We start from the raw sequence: 17,866 nt of genomic DNA, 5'->3' as shown, positions 1-17,866 counted from the left end.
CATTAAACAGGCATGGTGTCCATGGCAGGACACCACGAAGGAAGCCACTGCTATTAAAAAAAAACATTTCTATGTGTCTGAAGTTTGCCAAATACCACCATGACACACCACAACGTTACTGGGAAAAAAATTTGTGGACTGATGAAACTCTGGTTGAATTAAGCTCTACGTATGACGTAAAAAAGGCACCACATATCAACATGAAAACATCATCTCAACGGTGAAGTACTGTGGAGGGAGCATCATGATTTGGTGCTGCTTTGCTGCTTCGGGCCTGGACATTTTGCCATCAGAGGGAAACATTTATTCCCAAGTTTATCAAGATATCCTACAGGATAATGTCAGGTTGGCTGTGTGCCAGCTGAAGCTCCGTAGAATTTGTGTGATGCAGCAGGATAATTACCCTAAACATACAGTTCTGGAAAAAATTAAGAGACAACTGAAAAATTATCAGTTTCTCTGGATTTAATATTTATAGGCATGCGTTTGAGTCAAATTAAAATGTTTGTTTTATTCTATAAAATACTGAAAACATTTCTCACACATTCCAAATAAAAATATTGAAATTTACAGCATTTATTTACAGAAAATGACAATTGGTCAAAATAAAAAAAAAAATGCAGTGTTTTCAGACCTCAAACAAGTTCATATTAATTTTTAAAAAACACAATACTAATGTTTTAACTTAGGAAGAGTTCAGAAATCAATATTTGGTGTAATAACCCTGATTTACAATCACAGTTTTCCTGTGTCATGGCATGCTCTCTACCAGTCTTTCACATTGCTGTTGGGTGACTTTCTGCCACTCCTGGCACAAATATTCAAGCAGCTCAGCTTTGTTTGATGGCTTGTGACCATCCATCTCCTCACCCCCAGATAATCACCAATCCTCCACCTGGTCGTCTAATGATTAGATGGAGACCTAGAGGCCTTCAAGCCACAGTGTATCACACCCACTGTGAAATTTGATGGAGGATCAATCGGGCAGATTCTTCTTTGTGAAGACACATGAATCAAGCCACATATAAAGTTATCCTGGAAGAAAACGTTCTTCCTTCTGCTCTGACAATGTTCCCTAAATTCTGAGGATTTGTTTTTCCAGCAGAACAATGCTCCATGCCACACAGCCAGGTCTATATTAAGGTGTGGATGGAGGACCACCGGATCAAGACCCTGTCAATGCCAGCCCAATCTCCAGACCTGAACCCCATTGAAAACCTCTGGAATGTGATCAAGAGGTAGATGGATGGCCACAAGCCATCAAACAAAGCCAAGTTGCTTTAGCAGGAGTGGCATAAAGTTACCCAAAAGCAATGTGAAAGACTGGACATGCCATGACACGTGAAAGCTGTGATTGTAAATCAGGGTTATTCCAACTTTCAAGGAGGCCTAAATAAACTTCCTTAGTTAAAACATTAGTATTGTGTTGTTTAAAAATGAATAAGAACTTGTTTTCTTTGCATTATTCGAGGTCTGAAAACACTGCATCTTTTTTGTTATTTGGGAGAAATGTTGTCAGTACTTTATAGAATAAAACAAAAAGGTTCATTTTACTCAAACACATACCTATAAATAGTAAATCCAGAGAAACTGATCATTTTGCATTTTGGTCTCGTACATTTTTTATGAGCTGATTCCAGAGTAAATCCACTACAGATTGGCTTGAGAAAAGAAAATCCACTTTTTGTATTGGTCCAGCCAGAGCCCAGACCTTAACACAATAGAGATGGTGTTTTTAACCATTTTTAAATTTTTTATATTGGCACTGTATCTTAATAGACGAACGATGTCCAACAATATAACAGAAAACCAACAAAAACACATTTCACATAACATTAAATGTCTCAGTATGCTTGAACTAATAGTGTTTGTCTTACATATAAGAACACATTTATTCAGACTGAGTGTGCAGATTTATATTGACAAATGATTTCTCTTTTATTGGCAACTGCCAACTTCCTCAACATATGAATTACACACTAAGATTGTGTTTCTTACCACATGGATGCAATGGAAATGTTATTACCGATTATTTCCTCCTTGACACAGTATTTACAGAAAATATTATCCTCTGTTTTGTCAATAATTCCAGTTCACCAAACATCTTTTTCCACTATCAATAACACCCGCTCATTAAATAAAGATAACATTTAAATGGCAAACAGTTAAACAAACAAACTGTCATGAGGCTAAACTAAACACTTAAATTAGGCACTATATTGATAAGGAGTGATAGAAAAAAAATAGATAAAGCAGCTTTAGAGAACGAAAGATTTTCCTTTGATTACTTTTTGAAAGTGTTGTATATGTCTGTGGTTTTGGAAAAGTCTGTTACTCTGTATCAAATCAATTACAATATCAGCTGTGCGATTTTGATTATAAAGTACACAATTTACAAATAAATACCAAAAGGTAAACACATGTACTGTTTTAATGGAACTAATTGCTGCAGATATCTATTCAAGTCCAAGTGAAAAATTTATTCCATGCACGATTCCAATTATAATGGGTTGCCAGGCCACCAGGTACCTTAACCAGTCCAGAAGTTGTCCATATAAAACATGTGTTCTCTCCCAGCTGGTGTTCAGATTTAAGAAGAACACAGGAAAACATGGCAGAGTACAACCCGAATCTTTTATATTAGTTTATATAATAAATACAGTATTATACAAAATATATATATTTTGAGGTTTTCAAATTTAGATCATTTCCAACTCTCAAGGAGGCAAATTATTACCATAAATATTATTTTATTGAATATGTAGAATAGACCAGTTTAATTAAATTCAAGGATACGGGTTGTCCATCATTCTTTTGATGTCCACCTTCTCATTGCAGTATGGACATGTCTGCTTTTTTCCCACGATGCACCAGCCGCGAATACAGAATTCATGAAATCTGTTGACCATCAATGGTTAATGATAAACAGACTAATCAAACTTTAAACAATTGTTATGACAGTAGCTGTAATTTTAACAGCGTGAACATATTCAAACAACACACACACAAAAAATCAATGGTTTAATGCTGCAAAGTAAACTATTATGTTTTCCTCAAACTGGATTCAAAATAATTTGAAATCAAGTACTTGAAGCACATATCAACACATTTAGCAAAGAATTAAATAAATAAAATAAAATTAATATATATGCTTTCTATATAACATAAGCACTTCTCATATCTTACTAATTTTAACTTTGGACCTATTGAAATATTGAAAGAAAAACTATTTATAATATTTTCAATCTACAAGTTTAAGGGGAATTAAGGATACACGTGGTTGCAGGAGAGCTGGTAGGTGTCCTCAATGATGCCTTCTTCATCTACATCCACAAGAATCTTCTGACCACACACCGCACATATGTTATCACTAAGGTTTCGGGACGGCATACCACCCCTGTTATAGTACTGAAACAGAAAAGAAAGAAAACGAACAAGGAAAAAGCCAAACTGAGAGTTATTGTATGGAATTACTAAAACAATAAGATAAAAAAATTCAACTAGCTCCCTGATTCTTCAAATTCAAGTAGCTCCCTGATTCTTATAGCAACTATATTTACCCCTATAGTAGATGCCATGTAGTCTGAACAGATTTCTGCAAAGTCTCGTCCCATCACCCCATAGTACAGACCATAGAAAAGCATAATCACACCAACATCCATAGAGTCCTCTGCTTTAATCCTGTAAAAAGAAAAAAAAACAACACAGAAATCACAGCTTGCTTTTAGTTTTTTTGGTACATTTCTCAATTGACATATTGAATGTTTGTTCGTTTGTTTGTGATTTAAATCCATGCCAGCTTCCATGGCTATTTTAATTGCAAATCTAGGGGGAAATGTTTATAAAAGGTATAGTATTTATAAACCTATATAAGGTTTTGAAAATATAATTTTGATAAAAACTCAAACTGAATCTGGTCTAACTTTATTACAAATCTTTTCAAAAGAATTTAAAGGGATAGTTCACCCAAAAATGTAAAATTTTCTTATAATTTACTCACCCTTATGCCATCCCAGATGTGTATGACTTTCTTTCTCCTGCTGAATACAATTTGTTTTTAGTTTTATTTTATTTTTTACTTTAAAGGTCCAAAAAGCATATACAGGAAGCATAAAAGTAATCCCTAATACTCCAGTGGTTAAATCCATATCTTCAAAAGCGAAATCTCCACTTTCACTTTTACTTTCAAAATGTGGAATGACTGTGTAAGTGAAAGCAGAGGTTTATATTAAAAAAGGACTTACAATAAATATTGATCTGTTTCCATCCCACACCTATCATATCGCTTTTGATTATATTGATTTAACCACTGAAGTTTTATGGATTAATTTTATGCTTCCTTTATGTGATTTTTGGAACTTCAAATGGTCTGATCACCATTCGCTTGCATTATATGAACCCATAGAGTTGAGATATTCTTCTAAAAATCTTTGTTTGTGTTCTGCAGAAGAAAGAAAGTCATACACATCTGGGATGGCATGAGGGTGAGTAAATGATGAGAGAATTTTCATTTTTGGGTGAACTGTTAATTATGCACCACAATACAATAAAATATACTTCAGAGCCTGTGAACTCTTTAATGTTCTAAAAACAATATAATTATATTGTCTTCAAAAAACAGTGGGTTGAAAAGGCTAAAAGGTCAAAAATCTGTTTTTGTAAAACAAAAAATGCAAAAACATTTTAAATCCAACCAGTCAATACAGCTGATAGTTTATACACCAATACATTTTTTGGAATGGTACACCCTCAGAAACATATGTCACCACAGAAGCATCCATACGTTTCTTACATTGTCACATAATAATTCCTTTCAATAAGTATGTCACTGCATCAACATTGCCATGGAAGCAATAAACAGGAGGTTTGATGATAGATACAAAGCCAATTCTATTTCTGAAGATGCCAGTTTTGGTGACTACAGGATTATAAGCAAGGATCTAATTTGGAAAGTAGCATATTCTTTGTTAATCGAGTTTAAGCACCTGAAGAAAATGTTGAATCCAAACATGGTACACATGATGGCGAGATATCCAATCACACCCACAGCGTAGCTCAGCTTGTAAATGAGGAGGAACCACTTATACACCATCCTGTACAAAATAACCAGATTTGTACTTATTCAAGACCAATTAAGCTCAGTCGACAGCATTTGTGGCATAATGTTGATTACCGCAAAAAATAATATAACTCATCCCTCCTTTTCTTTACATAAAGCAAAAATCACAGTTATAGTGAGGCACTTACAATGGAAGTGAATGGGGGCCAATTTTTGGAGGGTTTAAAAATTTCAATTTTATAGTCATTTTAGGGTTTTAGTGTTATTGACATTATGTCCTCATTGCTTTTCTTTAAAAACATTACCTTGGCGTTCTGCAGGACAGTGGTTTGCGGGTAGCTCTGAATATGACATAGCTGGTGATGACAGAAAACATGCCCCATGTGGACAGGAAACGCCACCAGTAAAGCTTAATGGTAAAGTACAGAGGAACCACCCACATCTGCAACAGTGTAACAAGCTAGCAGAGAACAACATTTACAACAGTTACATGGACAAAACCAGCTCTGAGATTGTGAAATACTTCATTATTGTATTTATCTGTATGTATTACTGATAAAAGTTCAAAATGTATTATAAAGCACTAACGTTGTAGGATCTGCAGTGTCTTTGTTTCCACTGAACCAGCACAATCTGAGCGACCACTAGTGTGGCGATGAGAATCAAAACCATCTCAGCGTGCATGGCCTCGTGACCTCTGTGCTTCACATTTAACCTCTCATGCTGCATCCTAGAATACAGAAACACCAGAATAAATAAGGCTACGTTCATTTCAAGTCATGAAAGCACACTGAGCCAAGCTAAAACAAAGGTCTAATGAAAGTTAACCCTTCTACATACACTTCATTTCAAATCTAGAAGCTATGATTCAAAGAAATAGGTCATGAAAGAGGTTTTGTTCCTCTTTTGGTCAGAAGATCTCCAGAGGCCACCTAAATTACATCGTCAAGGTTCACTAATAACATGCCCCAGAAAATGACAACAAGGAACCGAAAAAAGAGGGTGCGACAGTCTAGAAGTATAACTCCACAGTACACAAACACAGGACGGACATTTCAGAGGTCTTTTTCAACATCTCAAAAATTAAGTCCATCATTATTCCGAGCAACAATGTAATGTTAAAGACTGATGAGGAGTACTTACTTCCAGGTTTCTCTGTGAGAGATTTTCAAAAGATCCCCCTGGACAGAAAAGATTTGGATTTAGAAATGACAGGTAAAAAACTAGGAACTATGTAGGTACTTTGACAGTGCAAAACTCCCTGCATGCCAGGATGTTGGAGGTGAACTCTTTACATTGCCGCTAGTCAAAAAAGCCCACCCATGTTTTCGGGTCCAGAGATATGGTTGGATTGTGCGGTTCTTATGGTTTTCTTCTGGGCAGTGGCATAAAGAAATCTGATATTTGACAATATATGTACAGTAAAACACATCTTTGAAATATATATTTATGTTTGGATTTTACTGATATAAGTAAGTCACATAGTTTTATATACAATATGGAACATATCTTTCACAATACAACAAAAAAGGACATTTTCATATATGTAACATGTAGAATACAAGTGGATTGTTATAATACATACATATATGTTCATATATATGAACAATAATTTTATGTTCATATATGACAATTTATCACATTTCTGTATGGGATAGTCCATTGCTAGGTGTTTTTTTTTTTTTTAAGTAAAAGTAAATAGACCCCTCTTAACAAGCACTACTTTAACACAATAGCATAACTTTAACAACATTAGTTAACACGAACTAAGAATGAAAAATACTTTTACAGCATTTTACAGCAAAATGAATATTAGTGGTAATTTTAACATAAACTAACACATTTTTTATATCAAAAGTTATATATGTTAACATTAGTCAATGCACTATGAACTATATTGGTGTTTTCACGTTTATTACTGATATGCCGAGGGTTCTAACTTGGTAAATATTTGGCTGATACATATCGGCAGCCTATACATCGGTGCATCCCTACAAAGATTAATAAATACTGTAAAATATATATTATTCATTGTTAGTTCATGATACCTAATGCATTTTATAATGTTAACAACTGTAAATTATTATACACTCAAATTTATCATTATCCTTACTTAAAGGTGCACACAGTCATTTATTCCTCAAGAAAAAGGTTTTATTCCTAAAGACATGAATTGTAATTTTACAATACATGTAGGAAATCATGACCACTCACATTCAAATGAAGACTCCCGTCATAAGAGTAACCTTATAAAAGCTGTTTTATTCTACATGGAGAGGGTCCGCACATGGGGGCTGCCATGTTGAAATCACATGGCCAGCCGAAAACTACTTGCTTAATCTCAGTAAACGTCCTGTTATTTGACATTTTCACTCACTGATTAAAGTAATCATGGCTGTCTGTGAATAATACAGTTCTACAATGGCATCTGAAACTGAAAAATATAGATTTTAAATGATGCTACATCCTAGACGCTAGGTGTCAGTGTAAGATGAAAAGTTAAAAACTCAAAAGTTACTGAGTGCACCTTTAATTGAATTTGAGAAAGTTTTATTGTCTTTCATTCAGATTAGGTCAGTTTCATTGAGACAACATAATTTAGTTGGACAATGTACTAAAGTAGCTTTATTTAAATTTTATTAGGTTTAATTAAACTCTTTTTAAATACCAAAACAAGAGAATATTAAACATTAACACTCCTATTCTCATCTTGCTAAAAAATGCATAAAATAACACTTTCAACACTTGTTCTTGTCTAGTCCCATGAAAAGTATGCTGGGTGATGGAAATTCCCTGCCCAGTTTTATCAATGCAATATTAATGCCACAAAAAATGTTTGTGTAGTCCCAACTAAGTTTAAACAAATGAACAGGATAGATGGATAGACCGCAATAATGTATAGAATGCAATGAAATCAAGTTGTTACTAAATGTTTTATATATATATATATATATATATATATATATATATATATATATATATATATATATATATATATAAATATACAAACACACACACTCACACATGTATAAAAAATTTGAAATTAAAGTAGTGCAATTCATGGAGTAAAACATTTATTAAATTATGGTAGCATTAAAACGAGTTAATTCCCCAATTACACAGCAAACGCACCCTCTCCCTCTTTAGGACATGATGAATGAATGTCCCACCTACATGTGTGTGTAAGGTATATGATTGGTTCTTAAGAAAGCCAATTCACTGATTTGAGCCAATCACAACGTACTGTTCGAGTCGATAGAACAAAAGAGTCGATCTAGAGTCGACTCCGATTCCATGGCTTGTCAGAGTCGAGGAATCGACTCCACACCTACTGACTAGTAGAGAGCTTGTGTGGTCCCTTGAATGACTCTAGCACCTAGTACTCAGTACTTTTAAACCAACGATTTACTCTCTTAATTAAACACCCAGTCATATGCACCTCTCATTCCAGTTACACCTGACTAGATGGTCTGTAACATACGCCGTATGCATACTTAGACAGCTGTTTCTGCCACGTTTGCAGCCGTTCACCAACCATACACCCGGTCTACACTGAAACACAACGACACGTCCAACTAAAAAGCTCTCTTTATAACCAACGAAGCTATCTATACTGCAAGCGAGGCGAGCGATTATTATATATTATACAGAGTCTCGGTGTTTGTGAGGGAGCGTTCTCGTTCTAGACACGTCAGGACGCTCGCTTGAACGTAGATGGCAAAACATCAAACGTGCAAAGGTTTATCGATAGATGAAATACTGAATCGAGTACCTGGGGTTGCAGGCCAGCCATTATTTATCACGGTCTAGATTCCAGTCACCTATTAATAGCTCCGTTTCGACATTTTGCTCATGTGTTCATGTCAGCCCGTCGGCACAGATCTGCGCAGGACCAAAACACGCAGTCATCTACAGCTCTGCGTTTGAGGGAACAGCCTCTGGGTCCTGTGGGAATTCATTCAAAAGAAGACTAGGAACATGTATGGAATACACTACAAATAGTTATGTGCACTATTATTGTGCACTATATTATTTAGGCTACTCTAATGCCCCTTATGTCGTTTTTAATGAATGGAAAACATGATGACATAATGAATGTCTCTATCACAACCTCTCTGCAACATTCTGGGAGTGGGAAGTTTTGGTTACAAAACATAAAGCATAAATAGAACGTTTTTAGAACGTTAGAAATTGGTTGGAAGCTGTGTGTTTGCTAGCCTAAAGCCCACATTTGTTTCAAATGATAACATTTCTGCGAAGAGCTGTATTCTGTAGCCTGTGGGCTAGTATTCATAGTCTTCTATATCAAATTGACTGTTTATGTTTGATGTACTGATTTGTCAGTAAATATATTTTATTTAGATTTTTTTAGAAAGATTTAAAAAAGATATTTTGACATATCCAGAATTCTAACTGGCATCTGCTATTTTTTATTTGTGTAAACTTTAAGCTTTGTGAAATAATAAAAAAATATTATTTACATTATGTGTGTGTGTGTGTGTGTGTGTGTGTGTGTGTGTGTGTGTGTGTGTGTGTGTGTGTATTTATCACTTTGTGGGGACCAAATATCCCCATAAGGATAGTAAAACCCGAATTTTTTTACGTTGTGGGGACATTTTGTCGGTCCCCACGAGGAAAACAGCTTATAAATCATACTAAATTATGTTTTTGTAAATGTAAAAATGCAGAAAGTTTTCTGTGAGGGTTAGGTTTAGGGGTAGGGCTATGGGATATAAAATAAAGTTTGTACAGTATAAAAAACATTATGTCTATGGAAAGTCCCCATAAAACATGGAAACACAACATTGTTGGTACCAATGAAATTGGTACTTTTTATCACCAAAGTGGCATTCAACTGATCACAATGTTTTATCAGGTCATTAATAACTTTTCAAAGAGTTCTCATCAAAAAATCCTCCACATCAGCAATGACAGCTTTGCAGATCCTTGGCATTCTAGCTGTCAGTTTGTCCAGATACTCATGTGACATTTCACCCCACACTTCCTGCAGCACTTGACATAGATGTGGCTGTCTTGTCGGGCACTTCTCATGTACCTTACAGTCTAGCTGATCCCACAAAAGCTCAATGGGGTAAGATCCATAACACTGTTTTCCAATTATCTGTTGTCCAATGTATGTTTCTTTGCCCACTCTAACCTTTACTTTTTGTTTTTCTGTTTCAAAAGTGGGTTTTTCTTTGCAATTCTTCCTATAAGGCCTGCACCCCTGAGTCTTCTCTTTACTGTTGTACATATACTTATATACACTGGTGGCCAAATGTTTCGAATAATGCGCAGATTTTGCTGTTTCGGAAAGGAAATTGGTACTTTAATTCACCAAAGTGGCATTCAACTGATCACAAAATATAGCAAGGATATTACTGATGTAAAAATCAGCACCATCGCTATTTGAAAAAAGTCATTTTTGATCAAATCTAGACAAGCCCCATTTCCAGCAGCCATCACTCCAACACCTTATCCTTTAGTAATCATGTAAATTGCTAATTTTGTACTAGAACATCACGTGCCATTATATCAAGCTGAGTTGAAATCTATTTAGAGTGTTAAATGAAGCTTAACATTGTCTTTGTGCTTTTATTTGAGTTGCCACAACTGGCATGTCTTAAGGTATAATAAGGTCAAAAATGGCAACAACAAAAAAAGAAACAGCTTTCTCTAGAAACTTGTCTGTCAATTATTGTTTTGAGCAATGAAGGCTATACAATTTTTAAAATTGAAGATTTCATACAAAGGTGTACACTACAGTCTTTAAAGACAAAGACCAACTGGCTCTAACAAGTACAGAAAGAGACGAAAGGCCAGATGTACAACTAAACAAGAGGATAAGTACATCAGAGTCTCTAGTTTGAGAAATAGATGCCTCACATATCAGCTGACAACTTCATTGAATTCTACCCGCTCAATACCAGTTTCATCTACAACAGTAAAGAGAAGACTCAGGGTGCAGCCCTTATGGGAAGAATTGCAAAGAAAAAGCCCCTTTTGAACAGATAAACAAAAAGAAAATGTTAGAGAAATACAGACATTGAATTCAGACATTGGACAACAGATAATTGGAAAAGAGTGTTATGGATCTTATCCCCATTGAGATTTTGTGGGATCAGCTAGACTGTAAGGTGCATGAGAAGTGCCCGACAAGACAGCCACGTCTATGTCAAGTGCTACAGGAAGTGTGGGGTGAAATGTCACATGAGTATATGGACAAACTGACAGCTAGAATGCCAAGGATCTGCAAAGCTGTCATTGCTGATGTGGAAATGTCACCAAGCAAACCACATCTGTTTGTCTTTCGTCTTTTGAAACATGGCAAAAAAACTCTGAATACTGTCTCTTCATCACACCAGTTATCACAATTGCCATCACTGTTTGACACGTTACAGTGTTCCCCTAGAAAGAATGTAAACAGTGCGGGTCATCTTGCTCTATTCAGCCACCTGCTGCCTTTCACAACGGATACAAAATCAGATGATTGCACTTTGGTGAATAAAAGTAACAATTTATTTCCATAAGAGCAAAATCTGTACATTATTCCAAACGTTTGGCTGCCAGTGTCCATGTATTGACAAAATGAAAGTAATAAATATTTTAAATATTTTAAGTTTTATTTATTTAATATTGTTAAAGACTACACAGTTAACATTTGAATGTAATGTATAAAATGTATTATGAAATTTAAATGTGTAAATCTAATATATAGGCTTGATTGTTTTAAGTGTACAGGAGTGAGTGATAGAGAGAGCATCAGAGTTTAGAGGAGTACAAAGTGTCTGTTTGTCATAGTCATGTCTGTTAAACTTTGAGTCAGTCAAAGATGTGGGTGATAGAAGATACAACAGATCACGCAACATGTTAGCCAAACAAACAACATGATTTTGTAACTTTAATAAGTAATCCAGATTGAACAGAACATACAGAAACATACCAGTAAACATCAACTGAATGAGTGTGTCTCAATCTGAGACCCTTTCCCGTTTTAAGTTAATTACAAGTTTAAAAAAATATTGTGCCACACATTGACATTATAATTCCATATCCATGCACACAACCAGCAACTCTATTCAGTGTTCTATTTGCAACTAAGGTAGAATAGTAATGATAATATAGGTAATTTAACTTAAAATCTAGCCAGATATTATGGAAATCTTCTGCCATCGCAAATAATTTTATTTTTACATCTGATATTTCCAACTGTTTGTTGGCATAGATTATTTTCAATATATTGAAATAAATAAATATCTTTCATTTAGGATCACATTGTACTTTTCGTGTAATACTTTGTCATTTCTTCATTTCCCAAAAATGATGCCGTCCCGGACTGATTACTCAAATCGACATCTCTACAATTAAAGATTAACCAGTAACTTCAGCTAGTCCCTCCTTCTCAAGGGCATGAAGTTGTCTGGTATAAATTTGGGAGAGTAACACTGAACTTTGTACAAGTGAGAACCTCACACTATAGCGGAAACTGAATTGTGAGCTCTACAAAAATGAAGTATATATTGTTACTTTTTCTGTGTGTTGGTGGAGCTCTAGCACAGGAAAAAGCAGATTACGATGATTATGGAACGGTGAATATTATTTTCTATTTTTCTATATTTTGATAACCCAGAAAGTGGTTTATCTATTATGTTTATGCCAGGTAAGATTTAAAATGTTGCATTTTGATAATATAGTGATTACTTTCTTTTTCCCCTCTATCCTTTTCTGTTTCAGGACACAAAGAAAAAGGTAGGTCATTTTCTCAAATTTTGTCAGACTTAAAACTGCATTTTAACTGAAAAGTAAATTATATATAAAAAATTAATAAATAAATAACAGTGGGGAAGTTATTATTAACAAGTTATTGTTATTGTCATGTTAAAAATCTACATTTAGCTTATTTTGCATGTTTTGTGTGGAATATAGCCTGTAGAAGAGGTAGATCCCAGAGGTCATCGTCCTAAAGGTAGAGAAACCTACTCTCCAGGCCCTGCTGCCCCACCCCCCATCAGTGGGGTATCTCGATACCGTGGACGACCAACTGTGGCACCAGTGGGGAAAGCAATGCAGGAGAAGGAAGAGTACCAAGATGCTGGTGGATGTAACCACATGTCTGAGGCAATGGTCAGAGCGACATAAATATATTCAGGGATTCATCTCTGATAAAGTTGGGCCCAAAAGTTTGAGACCGCATTGATAATCTGGCATTCAAAATCTAATTTAACCCTTTAAATAACAAAAAGGAAGATTTAGGATTTTGAAAAATGTGTGACATTGATCAAGTTGCTTCCGTTGAAGCACACATGATGCTCTTAAACATTTTCAAATCATGGATCATCAGGTTTTGCATAAACTTATAGAGTAAATCCCAGGTTGAGTTGTCATTAAAGCAAAAGGGGGACATACTAATTTAATAGAAACATTTCTATAATTGATTTGGTCTCAGACTGTTGGGTCACATTGTATTTTTTTAACAGCATAAGATAAAATTGTAAATGAGGCCTGGGTCTTCAGGGAATTCATACAAAAGTGTGTCATGCAAACGATTCTTACTACAAATATTCATGTGCACAATGGAAATAATCTAGGCTCTTCCAATCATTTTGCGTTTGTATTTTCGTTATGTTATGTATCACAACCTCTCTGCAATGTTCTGGGAATGTTATTGTTGATTATAAAATATAAAACCTAAAATAACCAATAGACAATTTTCTTATTACATTGTAACACAAAAAATCACCCTGCAATCCTCTGGGAACATACATTTATTGTTTTAAAAAATAAAACCTTAAACGAACATTCCTAGAACATTAAAAATTGGTTGAAATCTGTTTGCTGGGTCGTAGCCTATATTGCGTCACGAGTCTAGAGGTAAAATCTTGGTAATCAAATAAAACTAACATGCAATAAAAAATGTTTTTTTTTTAGCACAGACTACTTTAAAGGAATATTGTCCACCCTGTTAATTACTCTGTTACTACATCCAAGTAAAGGTCCAGGATGGACCAGGATTAACTCAATGTTAAAGTATTCAATTACATTTTTCTCTTCAGGGCGTGATGTGTCCCACGGGTTGTGAGCTGAAGAAAACCCTCATTAAACAAGAACGGAATGTCAGGCCAACTGTAGATCAACTGAAAAGATCTGTGGATGACCTTTTCCAGTCCACCAACTCTGTCCATGGCTATGTCATGGATATGTCTTCAGAAGTAGCTCAGAGACAAAGAGTCACCCAGGGTAAGGATGTTTCATTAATAATGATAATTTCATTATTATCTTGTGATTTTTAAACAGTTTTCACATTTCACATTTTGTAGATCTCACTAGACTTTCCTGTTGTTCAACTGGTAGAGCATTTTGCTATAAAAAAGGGGGAATTATGGGATTGATTTAAAGGTGATAAAATATTTGCCTTGAATGCATTGTGCCTGTAGTGGACTTTCCCAAGTCTTTCTTTAATGAAAATGTTTGTCCTCTATTCTCATAGGCAATGGTATGCTGGTTAGTCAGTACACTGATAGCCTAGAGAACCAGCATTCTTTTATAAAGGACGCTGTGGATGTCACCGTCCCGCAGAACATCAAAATCCTACAAGCTGTTCTCGACAAAATCCGTGAAAAGATTCAGCGCTTGGAAAAAGCTATCACTGTTCAAAAGGCCAATTGTGCAACACCTTGCAAGGTCAGCTGCCCAATTCCTGTGGTGTCTGGTAAAGAGTGTGAGGAAGTCTTCCGCAAAGGAGGCGAAGAATCTCAGATGTATCTCATACGTCCCGATCCACTTGCCACGCCTTACAAAGTCTTCTGTGATCAGACCTCTCAAAATGGAGGTATGTCCAGATTCCCTCTTTACCATTCATAAATTGTATCATAAGAGGTCCTTGCTAAGAAAGTGGATTCAATTGACTTTGGCTGATAAGAAATCACTCAGCAACCACCTATAAACACCCTAGCCAGAACACACTGGCAAGTGCATAGCAACATTCAAACAACCAGACATTACACCTTAGCATTGTAGCGGCAAGTTTTGCACTGGCAAATAAAATGTAAAAGTACTGATACCATTACCATTCCAGTATGCACCAAACAGTATATGATATGAGTACCATTATTACTTTTCATTTTTTTATCACAAAGGTTGGCTGGTTATCCAGAACCGTATGGATGGCAGTGTTGACTTTGGCAGGCGTTGGGACGACTACCGAAAAGGCTTTGGAAACATTGCCTTTGATGTGGGCAAAGGCTACTGCCAAACCCCTGGTGAGCTACTGCTAACAAGTGATATTTTGCTATATCGGTACCATAGTATCCCTGGATACCATAGGTATGTGGGAAGAGGGGTTTCAAAACATGTAATTATACTGATCAACCTGAATTCAGCTAACAAAATTTACACCAGCACTGTGTTTTGTGTGGTTAGTTCCTGCTGAAAAGAGCAGCACATCACCAGCATATGTTGTATATTGATGCTGGTAACCCCCATGGCATAGTGGTGTGCTGGTATTCCTCACCAGGCCAATTAACTAAATTTCAATCAGCAAAACTTCCTTGGTCAACCAAAAGCACCAATAAGACCATTCTAGGTACCAACTTCATCAGGAAAATTTTGTTGATAAACAGCAAGGTCAATCAGATAAACCTGCACCTAACCAACACAAAAAAGGCTGGTCCAGTACAGACTGCTGCTCTAAGCTGATCCAACATAGTCTCATGACAACTCGTCATAATTCATAAGAGATGGCAAAATCATAAGATACAGTACGACTTGGCTCGTATGACTTTTATTCCCATAGAGACCAACCAATCAACAGAATTTCAAATAAATTCAATACAAACGTAAAATTTTAGCTACAGTATTAATGCAATACAAATGACTGATTTATGTCAATGACCTGTAACATACTCCCTCGTCTTGTGCCAAACCGATGTTTTCTTTCATCAGTGGTACACAAATGTTATCTTTCTATTATTATCAAGATTAGGTTTAGGTGTTGTGTAAGGGGTTAGTCTTTATAGTAAGGTTTAGGGTTAGGTTTGGGGTTTGGGTTAGGGGTTAAACTTAAAATTTCAGGAACGCTGGTTCAAAACCCTGATGTTTCTCTTTCTTCCGTAGTACACAACAGTGATTTTTCTATTAAAATCATGGTTAGGTCTAGGGTTTGGCTAAGGGGTTAGAATTTATGGTTAGGTTTACAGTAGGTTTGGGGTTAAACTTGGGGAAACTCATAATAACATTGTTAGTTGGTTCATTTATTTTTCTATGTGGGAGTAAAAGTTTCATGTTTTTGTACAAGCCAACACATACAATATCTTACAATTTTGTCATCTCGTATCATTATTACAACTTGTCATCAGATCGGGTTTGCTGTGTTTTTTTTTCCAGTGAAGGCCTCTATATTTATGTCACATTCACTGACACTCCGTAATATAATACAATTTTTGTGACTGTTTTAGGTGAGTACTGGTTGGGTAACAATCGCATTAGTCATCTTTCAAAGATGGACCCCACTGAGCTCTTGATTGAAATGGAAGACTGGAGTGGCTCAAAGGTCTACGCTCAATACAAGCAGTTCACTATACAGGGTGAGGCCAACAACTACCTTCTATCAATTGGTCGGTACTCCGGAACGGCTGGAAACACATTCTTGGAAGGTGCTACAGAACTGTTTGGGGAGAACCGTACCATGACCATACATAATGGCATGACGTTCAGCACATATGACAGAGATAATGACAAATGGTGAGTATGGTCCATTATTGTCATTGGAAGCAAGTATTTTTCCATCAAAAATATATGCAGTTTTGCAAACTGATATCTAATATGTTTTCTCCCTGTCCAAATCTGTAAATCACACATAGGATACCTGGAGATCCTACTAAGCAGTGCTCAAGAGAAGATGGAGGTGGATGGTGGTACAACCGATGCCACTCTTGTAATCCTAATGGCCGATACTATTGGGGTGGATCTTACACAAAAAATATGGCCAAGCATGGAACAGATGATGGCATTGTGTGGATGAACTGGAAGGGCTCGTGGTATTCACTCAAATCCATCAGCATGAAGATCAGGCCATTCTTCACTTAGTAAAAAGACTTCAAATGAATGGGAATAAGATGCTGTGGTAGATGTGTTTGTGCAATTTAATGCCTCTCATTTCATTTACAAAGACGTTTTTGAGAATTAATAGGATGATTATGAAGCCTAACAAAAGTTTACATAAGATACTATATCCATAACAGAGTGACTTAAAAAAATATTTTCTTATTTGAAGTGTTCAAATGGAATATGTGGAGCAAAATGCATTACCATTAAATAGAATGCACATGCAAACGTGCTAAATCTAGATGGATACCCAATCCACATAATTCTCATTAAAGATTACCTGCAGCAAATTAAAGGGTGTCTTCATTCATTTATATTTTTTATGTTTTGTTGTTGTTGCTGTTGTATGTATAGAAGAAAATTTGTATCAGTGTTTGGTGTAAAATAAATGAATATACAATATTATATATTAAACACAGAACTTAAATTCAAGGTATTTAAAAAATAAATTATTAAATACATAATGAAATTGTTAAAAAGTTATTTACCCTCATAATCATTTAAGGCGTCATGAGATGGGGGCCTTGGTAGCTCAGCGAGTATTAACATTGACTATCACCCCTGGAGTCTCGAGTTCGAATCCAGGGTGTGCTGAGTGACTCCAGCCAGGTCTCCTAAGCAACCAGATTGGCCCGGTTGCTAGGGAGGGTAGAGTCACATGTGGTAACCTCCTCGTGGTCACTATAATGTGTGGTTCTCGCTCTT

The 17,866-nt window shown here is 35.7% G+C and overlaps 2 protein-coding genes across 2 annotated transcripts; one reads left to right on the top strand and one right to left on the bottom strand.

The window, feature by feature from the left end:
• Positions 1-220: 220 nt before the first annotated feature.
• Positions 221-8,960, bottom strand: rnf175 (ring finger protein 175). The gene is made up of 9 exons (XM_052127179.1): positions 8,832-8,960; positions 6,203-6,240; positions 5,648-5,789; positions 5,365-5,519; positions 4,986-5,093; positions 3,561-3,681; positions 3,275-3,408; positions 2,797-2,898; positions 221-2,577 (listed from the first exon to the last, which is right to left on the bottom strand). The coding sequence occupies exons 1-9, from the start codon at positions 8,850-8,852 to the stop codon at positions 2,457-2,459; spliced, it is 942 nt and encodes a 313-aa protein (XP_051983139.1). The 5' UTR covers positions 8,853-8,960; the 3' UTR covers positions 221-2,456.
• A 3,547-nt stretch (positions 8,961-12,507) lies between these two features.
• fgb (fibrinogen beta chain) lies at positions 12,508-17,456 on the top strand. The gene is made up of 8 exons (XM_052127530.1): positions 12,508-12,648; positions 12,794-12,808; positions 12,986-13,183; positions 14,113-14,296; positions 14,547-14,888; positions 15,196-15,318; positions 16,513-16,798; positions 16,918-17,456. The coding sequence occupies exons 1-8, from the start codon at positions 12,568-12,570 to the stop codon at positions 17,141-17,143; spliced, it is 1,455 nt and encodes a 484-aa protein (XP_051983490.1). The 5' UTR covers positions 12,508-12,567; the 3' UTR covers positions 17,144-17,456.
• Positions 17,457-17,866: the final 410 nt, after the last annotated feature.

Source organism: Xyrauchen texanus, chromosome 5 (assembly GCF_025860055.1).
Source record: "Xyrauchen texanus isolate HMW12.3.18 chromosome 5, RBS_HiC_50CHRs, whole genome shotgun sequence".
Classification (NCBI taxonomy): Eukaryota; Metazoa; Chordata; class Actinopteri; order Cypriniformes; family Catostomidae; genus Xyrauchen; species Xyrauchen texanus.
The sequence above is the reverse complement of the archived record's forward strand: the minus strand, read 5'-3'. Positions and strand labels throughout refer to the sequence as shown.

Excerpts from the sequence above, each read along its gene's own strand:
- fgb (XM_052127530.1), top strand. The coding sequence starts at position 12,568 with ATGAAGTATATATTGTTACTTTTTCTGTGTGTTGGTGGAGCTCTAGCA. Across the intron at positions 13,184-14,112 it reads ACCACATGTCTGAGGCAATG|GGCGTGATGTGTCCCACGGG; the intron begins GTCAGAGCGACA and ends TTTTCTCTTCAG. Across the intron at positions 14,297-14,546 it reads GAGACAAAGAGTCACCCAGG|GCAATGGTATGCTGGTTAGT; the intron begins GTAAGGATGTTT and ends CTATTCTCATAG.
- rnf175 (XM_052127179.1), bottom strand. The coding sequence starts at position 8,852 with ATGGCTGGCCTGCAACCCCAG. Across the intron at positions 6,241-8,831 it reads TGGCTGGCCTGCAACCCCAG|GGGGATCTTTTGAAAATCTC; the intron begins GTACTCGATTCA and ends TTTTCTGTCCAG. Across the intron at positions 5,520-5,647 it reads GACACTGCAGATCCTACAAC|CTTGTTACACTGTTGCAGAT; the intron begins GTTAGTGCTTTA and ends GTTCTCTGCTAG.